Here is a 9,474-nt window from a genome sequence, read left to right as displayed (position 1 = left end):
GTTTATATGTTTGTATTATGTATATGTGTATAATAGACACGTGTGTGCTGGTGTGTATATGTCTGTACGTCTGTATGTATGTGTTTATATGTGTGTATTATGTATGTGTATAATAGACATTTGTGTGCTGGTGTGTATATGTGTGTACATGTCTGTATATATATGTGTGTATTATGTATAAGTGTATAATAGACATGTGTGTGCTGGTGTGTATATGTTTGTACATGTCTGTATGTATATGTATTTATATGTGTGTATTATGTATATGTGTATAACAGACGTGTGTAGTGGTGTGTATATGTGTGTACATGTCTGTATGTATGTGTTTATATGTGTGTATTATGTATATGTGTATAACAGACGTGTGTAGTGGTGTGTATATGTTTGTACATGTCTGTATGTATATGTATTTATATGAGTGCATTATGTATATGTGTATTATAGACATGTGTGTGCTGGTGTGTATATGTGTGTACATGTCTGTATGTATGTGTTTATATGTGTGTATTATGTATATGTGTATAATAGACATGTGTGCACTGGTGTGTATATGTGTATACATGTCTGTATGTGTATGTGTTTATATGTGTGTATTATGTATATGTGTATAATAGATATGTGTGTGTGCTGGTGTGTATATGTGTGTACATGTCTGTATGTATGTGTTTATATGTGTGTATTATGTATATGTGCATAATAGACATGTGTGTGCTGGTGTGTATATGGGTGTACATGTCTGTATGTGTATGTGTTTATATGTGTGTATTATGTATATGTGTATAATAAATATGTATGTGCTGGTGTATATGTGTGTACATGTCTGTATGTATATGTGTTTATATGTGTGGATTATGTATATGTGTATAATAGACATGTGTGTGCTGGTGAGAATATGTGTGTACATGTCTGTATGTATTTGTTTATATGTTTGTATTATGTATATGTGTATAATAGACACGTGTGTGCTGGTGTGTATATGTCTGTACATGTCTGTATGTATGTGTTTATATGTGTGTATTATGTATGTGTATAATAGACATTTGTGTGCTGGTGTGTATATGTGTGTACATGTCTGTATATATATGTGTGTATTATGTATAAGTGTATAATAGACATGTGTGTGCTGGTGTGTATATGTTTGTACATGTCTGTATGTATATGTATTTATATGTGTGTATTATGTATATGTGTATAACAGACGTGTGTAGTGGTGTGTATATGTGTGTACATGTCTGTATGTATATGTATTTATATGAGTGCATTATGTATATGTGTATTATAGACATGTGTGTGCTGGTGTGTATATGTGTGTACATGTCTGTATGTATGTGTTTATATGTGTGTATTATGTATATGTGTATAATAGACATGTGTGCACTGGTGTGTATATGTGTATACATGTCTGTATGTGTATGTGTTTATATGTGTGTATTATGTATATGTGTATAATAGATATGTGTGTGCTGGTGTGTATATGTGTGTACATGTCTGTATGTATGTGTTTATATGTGTATATTATGTATATGTGTATAATAGACATGTGTGTGCTGGTGAGTATATGTGTGTACATGTCTGTATGTATGTGTTTATATGTGTGTATTATGTATATGTGTATAATAGACATGTGTGTGCTGGTGAGTATATGTGTGTACATGTCTGTATGTATGTGTTTATATGTGTGTATTATGTATATGTGTATAATAAACATGTATGTGCTGGTGTATATGTGTGTACATGTCTGTATGTATGTGTTTATATGTGTGTATTATGTATATGTGTATAACAGACATGTGTGTGCTGGTGTGTATATGTGTGTACATGTCTGTATGTGTATGTGTTTATATGTGTGTATTATGTATATGTGTATAATAAACATGCATGTGCTGGTGTATATGTGTGTACATGTCTGTATGTATGTGTTTATATGTGTGTATTATGTATATGTGTATAATAGACATGTGTGTGCTGGTGTGTATATGTGTGTACATGTCTGTATGTATGTGTTTATATGTGTGTATTATGTATATGTGTATAATAGACATTTGTGTGCTGGTGTGTATATGTGTGTACATGTCTGTATGTATATGTGTTTATATGTGTGTATTATGTACATGTGTATAATAGACATGTGTGTGCTGGTGTGTATATGTTTGTACATGTCTGTATGTATATGTATTTATATGTGTGTATTATGTATATGTGTATAATAGACATTTGTGTGCTGGTGTGTATATGTGTGTACATGTCTGTATGTATATGTGTTTATGTGTGTATTATGTATATGTGTATGACAGACGTGTGTGCTGGTGTGTATATGTGTGTACATGTCTGTATGTGTGTATATGTGTGTATATGTGTGTATTATGTATATGTGTATAATAGACATGTGTGTGCTGGTGTGTATATATGTGTACATGTCTGTATGTATATGTATTTATATGTGTGCATTATGTATATGTGTATAATAAACATGTGTGTGATGGTGTGTATATGTGTGTACATGTCTGTATGTATTTGTTTATATGATGGTATTATGTATATGTGTATAATAGACATGTGTGTGCTGGTGTGTATATGTGTATACATGTCTGTATGTGTATGTGTTTATATGTGTGTATTGTGTATATGTGTATAATAGACATGTGTGTGCTGGTGTGTATATGTGTGTACATGTCTGTATGTATGTGTTTATATGTGTGTATTATGTATATGTGTATAATATACATGTGTGTGCTGGTGTGTATATGTATGTACATGTCTGTATGTATATGTGTTTATATGTGTGTATTATGTATATGTGTATAATAAACATGTATGTGCTGGTGTATATGTGTGTACATGTCTGTATGTATGTGTTTATATGTGTGTATTATGTTTATGTGTATAATAGACATGTGCGTGCTGGTGTGTATATGTGTGTACATGTCTGTATGTATGTGTGTTTATATGTGTGTATTATGTATATGTGTTTATATGTGTGTATTATATATGTGTATAATAGATATGTGTGTGCTGGTGCGTATATGTGTGTACATGTCTGTATGTTTACGTGTTTATATGTGTGTATTATGTATATGTGTATAATAGACGTGTGTGCTGGTGTGTATGTGTTTACATGTGTGTATATGTGTGCATTATGTATATGTGTATAATAGACGTGTGTTGTGCTTGTGTATAATAGACGTGTGTTGTGCTTGTGTATATGTGTGTACATGTGTGTATATGTGTGTATTATGTATATGTGTATAATAGATATGTGTGTGCTGGTGCGTATATGTGTGTACATGTCTGTATGTTTACGTGTTTATATGTGTGTATTATGTATATGTGTATAATAGACGTGTGTGCTGGTGTGTATGTGTTTACATGTGTGTATATGTGTGCATTATGTATATGTGTATAATAGACGTGTGTTGTGCTGGTGTGTATGTGTGTATTATGTATATGTGTATAATAGACATGTGTGTGCTGGTGTATATATGTGTATTATGTATATGTGTATAATAGACATGTGTGTGCTGGTGTATATGTGTGTATTATGTATATGTGTATAATAGAGATGAGTGTGCTGGTGTATATGTGTGTATTATGTATATGTGTATAATAGACATGTATGTGCTGGTGTATATGTGTTTATTATGTATATGTGTATAATAGACATGAGTGTGCTGGTGTATATGTGTGTATTATGTATATGTGTATAATAGACATGTGTGTGCTGGTGTATATGTGTGTATTATGTATATGTGTATAATAAACATGTATGTGCTGGTGTATATGTGTGTACATGTCTGTATGTATGTGTTTATATGTGTGTATTATGTTTATGTGTATAATAGACATGTGCGTGCTGGTGTGTATATGTGTGTACATGTCTGTATGTATATGTGTTTATATGTGTGTATTATGTATATGTGTTTATATGTGTGTATTATATATGTGTATAATAAACATGTATGTGCTGGTGTATATGTGTGTATATGTGTGTATTATGTATATGTGTAGAATAGATATGTGGGTGCTGGTGCGTATATGTGTACATGTCTGTATGTTTACGTGTTTATATGTGTGTATTATGTATATGTGTATAATAGACGTGTGTGCTGGTGTGTACATGTCTGTATGTATATCTGTTTATATGTGTGTATTATGTATATGTGTATAATAGACGTGTGTGCTGGTGTGTATGTGTGTACATGTGTGTATATGTGTGCAATATGTATATGTGTATAATCGACGTGTGTGCTGGTGTGTATGTGTGTATTATGTATATGTGTATAATAGACATGTGTGTGCTGGTGTATATGTGTGTATTATGTATATGTGTATAATAGACATGTGTGTGCTGGTGTATATGTGTGTATTATGTATATGTGTATAATAGACATGTGTGTGCTGGTGTATATGTGTGTATTATGTATATGTGTATAATAGACATGTGTGTGCTGGTGTATATGTGTGTATTATGTATATGTGTATAATAGACATGTGTGTGCTGGTGTATATGTGTGTATTATGTATATGTGTATAATAGACATGTGTGTGCTGGTGTATATGTGTGTATTATGTATATGTGTATAATGGACATGTGTGTGCTGGTGTATATGTGTGTATTATGTATATGTGTATAATAGACATGTGTGTGCTGGTGTATATGTGTGTATTATGTATATGTGTATAATAGACGTGTATGCTGGTGTGTATGTGTGTATTATGTATATGTGTATAATAGACATGTGTGTGCTGGTGTATATGTGTGTATTATTTATATGTGTATAATAGACATGTGTGTGCTGGTGTATATGTGTGTATTATTTATATGTGTATAATAGACATGTGTGTGCTGGTGTATATGTGTGTATTATGTATATGTGTATAATAGACATGTGTGTGCTGGTGTATATGTGTGTATTATGTATATGTGTATAATAGACATGTGCGCGCTGGTGTATATGTGTGTATTATGTATATGTGTATAATAGACATGAGTGTGCTGGTGTATATGTGTGTATTATGTATATGTGTATAATAGACATTTGTGTGCTGGTGTATATGTGTGTATTATGTATATGTGTATAATAGACATGTGTGTGCTGGTGTATATGTGTTTATTATGCATATGTGTATAATAGACATGTGTGTGCTGGTGTATATGTGTGTATTATGTATATGTGTATAATAGACGTGTATGCTGGTGTGTATGTGTGTATTATGTATATGTGTATAATAGACATGTGTGTGCTGGTGTATATGTGTGTATTATTTATATGTGTATAATAGACATGTGTGTGCTGGTGTATATGTGTGTATTATTTATATGTGTATAATAGACATGTGTGTGCTGGTGTATATGTGTGTATTATGTATATGTGTTTAATAGACATGTGTGTGCTGGTGTATATGTGTGTATTATGTATATGTGTATAACAGACATGTGTGTGCTGGTGTATATGTGTTTATTATGCATATGTGTATAATAGACATGTGTGTGCTGGTGTATATGTGTGTATTATGTATATGTGTATAATAGACATGAGTGTGCTGGTGTATATGTGTGTATTATGTATATGTGTATAATAAACATGTGTGTGCTGGTGTATATGTGTGTATTATGTATATGTGTATAATAGACATGTGCGCGCTGGTGTATATGTGTGTATTATGTATATGTTTGTGTGTGCTGGTGTATATGTGTGTATTATGTATATGTTTGTGTGTGCTGGTGTATATGTGTGTATTATGTATATGTGTATAATAAACATGTGTGTGCTGGTGTATATGTGTGTATTATGTATATGTGTATAATAGAGATGAGTGTGCTGGTGTATATGTGTGTATTATGTATATGTGTATAATAGACATGTGTGTGCTGGTGTATATGTGTGTATTATGTATATGTGTATAATAGAGATGAGTGTGCTGGTGTATATGTGTGTATTATGTATATGTGTATAATAGACATGTGTGTGCTGGTGTATATGTGTGTATTATGTATATGTGTATAATAGACATGTGTGTGCTGGTGTATATGTGTGTATTATGTATATGTGTATAATAGACATGAGTGTGCTGGTGTATATGTGTGTATTATGTATATGTTTGTGTGTGCTGGTGTATATGTGTGTATTATGTATATGTTTGTGTGTGCTGGTGTATATGTGTGTATTATGTATATGTGTATAATAAACATGTGTGTGCTGGTGTATATGTGTGTATTATGTATATGTGTATAATAGAGATGAGTGTGCTGGTGTATATGTGTGTATTATGTATATGTGTATAATAGACATGTGTGTGCTGGTGTATATGTGTGTATTATGTATATGTGTATAATAGACATGTGTGTGCTGGTGTATATGTGTGTATTATGTATATGTGTATAATAGACATGTGTGTGCTGGTGTATATGTGTGTATTATGTATATGTGTATAATAGACATGTGTGTGCTGGTGTATATGTGTGTATTATGTATATGTGTATAATAGACATGAGTGTGCTGGTGTGTATATATGTATATATCCACTAGAGGGCTAATGATAAGCTTGTAGGTCATTGTATATGACCACTAGGTGGTAGTATATTTTGCATTTACCTGAGATTCTTTTGACACAGGTGTGTTAATTGTGATTGAGGGGAGGGATTTAAGGTTTATAAGGTGCGATTCTAGTATGTGATGTATACAACATGATTAAGGGATAACACCCGAAACGTTGTTGTTCTATGTTTGTTTGGAGTAGATGTAAATAAATATACATCTTTTATTCTGGAGTGCTGCCATCTGCCTCTTTTTTCTACATTGTATTTGAGACTTGTTGGTGTGGAGTCCTGGATGGCGTGGTTACCCGTTTGATACAAAGGTGCTGGAGAGTATACATATTCTATATATGTGTACATGTCTGTGTGTATGTGTAAAATGCCTCTAGCTATAGCTATTTCAAAGGTGTATTTAAGTATGCACTGTGCACCAGCATTTTAAGCACAGCACTTCCTCAGAGACCGTAAGATGCTTCTACCATCTGATAATGACTCAATTTGTTAATTGCTGACATGATACAAGCCCCACTGGTGCTCTGAGCAGCTACATTATTTAAACTGCTGGTGCATTGAGAATATCTAGCTATGCTTCACATGCAAATGCAGAGAAAAATGTTAACACTAAAATAGTTAGACCTTTTACTAGAAGCATTTTTGCCACTACTTGTATATTGCACATATGTTTCTATTTAAAGATGTTATTCATTTTAAATGTTGATGGAATGTCCCTTTAAATACAACACAATAGTTACCCTGTGTACTGATGGTGAAAACTCCCTTTTTAATGAGATTTGTAGGGTAATTAAATAGGGAAAATATTTTTTAATTCATATTATTGGAGATGTATTACCTGATTTCATCCCTTAGTAGAAAAGTTACTATGTTGTATCTCTTCTAGTTGGGAAGGTCTCTGTGTTCCTTTGCCCACTCATTATCCTACTGTTATTGGGGATCATCTGTAGATCAGCATTCCAAAAATCATCGTTTGAGTCCGTGGGAAAGAAAAGAAAGAAGCTGAAGATGACGTTCTCCCCAGTGAGGTCTTGTGAAGGACAACCCAGTGTGGCCATCTGATCTGCTGAGGCTGGAGTCATGTTGGGAGAAATTTCATCTGATATCAGACTTCTGTTTACACACAGAGTTTTTGTTGCCTTATGGGTAAATAGTCTCCATGATTGAAGTTAGGATATCAGTAGGTCAAGTCTTGAAAGCTAGCTAACCTAGAAGTTGGATTTATTTGACAGAGGAAAATAAAAAAATGGACTCAACAAAGTCCAAGATGGAGGAGTATTCAGGAAAAAAAGAAAAGGTGGAGCAAGACGGCTCTCAGAAGAAAATAAATTTGAGAAAGAACTTGTCAGAATGGGTGGTGGATGCAATGAATAGTCTTCGGACACTGGTGCTAAAAACTAACATTCTCTCAGAGTTTTATTCTAGATGTAAACAAATATTTAAAGGAACAATCAAGTCCAAATAAAACTTTCATGATTTAAATAGAGAATGCAATTTTAAACAACTTTCCAATTTACTTTTATCACAAATTTTGCTTTGTTCTCTTGGTATTCTTAGTTCAAAACTAAACCTAGGAGGTTCATATGCTAATTTTTTAGACCTTGAAGACTGCCTCTAATCTGAATGCATTTTGACCACTAGAGGGCATTAGTTCATGTGTTTCATATAGATAACATTGAGCTCATGCACGTGAAATTACCCTGGAGTAAGCACTGATTGGCTAAAATGCAAGTGTGTCAAAATAACTGAAATAAGGGGGCAGTTTGCAAAGGCAAAGATACAAGGTAATCACAGAGGTAAAACGTGTATTTCTATAACAGTGTTGGTTATGGCATGCAAAACTGGGGAATGGGTGATAAAGGGATTATCTTTCTTATTAAACAACAACAATTCTGGTGTTGACTGTCCCTTTAAAGTCTCTATGACTTATACTATAATGACATCAAATAAATGAGATATATTAATACTTTATTCCCCCCCTTTTCTGCTGCAGCCTCTAACAACTCATTTTAGTCATCACAAAATCCAGCTCAAACACAAGAAGAAGACGATCATGCAAAAATAATGGTGCACCACTGAAAGCCTTCTGTATTGGTATCTTTATACACTTAAAGGGACGTGAAAGCCCTCTGTACTGGTATCTTTATACACTTAAAGGGACGTGAAAGCCCTCTGTACTGGTATCTTTATACACTTAAAGGGACGTGAAAGCCCTCTGTACTGGTATCTTTATACACTTAAAGGGACGTGAAAGCCAAACATTTTCTTTTGTGTTTCTTACATAACATTTTACTTTACAGAAGTCATGTGTATCAAGTCTAAGATCCATATGTAAGCCTGACTAATAATATTATTATACATGGGACTTCATCCAATCTATACAGAAATAAAAAGAAAGCCCAATCTAGTACCCTTGTTGTGATTTTCTCTCTTTTCTTTCCCATCTCTCCTGGAGGTTAGGGAAACAGAAACAAAGACAATACACACACAAAAAAAAACCTCCTCCTCTCCCATACCCCTCTAGAGTCACCTAGCAGGAACTAATACCATTCAGATGGAAAAATATTCTGTAAGATTGAAGATTCAAAATATTCTGATCTTCGGAAATAACACATCAATAGAAATTAAATGGACAATGGGTAAGATAAAATAACTCTTAGCCATTTTGTGAAAACTTCTTTAATCTTTTTTATTATATAAAGGTGATATATTAAATTGCTCAAAAACTATCTAAAAATAAATAGAGTGTATGAAGCTCATCATTGTGGGTGCCTTCTTATTCTTCCAATTTTTCAGTATCAAGCTGCAACCCAGAGTAATTACAGTATTTATAAGATTAGCATTTACTCTATTAGGCTTTGTTACTAAAAGAAAGAAAATATCTTTAGATTTAATTTTTACCCTATTTTCTAGATTTTTATTAAAGG

The 9,474-nt window shown here is 32.9% G+C and overlaps 1 protein-coding gene across 1 annotated transcript in view; it reads left to right on the top strand.

Annotated features, from left to right (window-relative positions):
* Positions 1–8,957, top strand: part of ADAM33 (ADAM metallopeptidase domain 33) — a 165,634-nt gene extending 156,677 nt beyond the window's left edge. Inside the window, exon 14 of the mRNA XM_053704325.1 lies at positions 7,434–8,957. Within this exon, the coding sequence (XP_053560300.1) occupies positions 7,434–7,609 (176 nt within the window). The 3' untranslated portion in view covers positions 7,610–8,957. The remainder of the gene's footprint in view (positions 1–7,433) is intronic.
* The last annotated feature ends 517 nt before the right edge of the window (positions 8,958–9,474 follow it).

Source organism: Bombina bombina, chromosome 2 (genome assembly GCF_027579735.1).
Source record: "Bombina bombina isolate aBomBom1 chromosome 2, aBomBom1.pri, whole genome shotgun sequence".
In the NCBI taxonomy this organism is placed as follows: Eukaryota; Metazoa; Chordata; class Amphibia; order Anura; family Bombinatoridae; genus Bombina; species Bombina bombina.
Note: the sequence above shows the minus strand (reverse complement) of the source record. Positions and strands in the feature narration are given on the sequence as shown.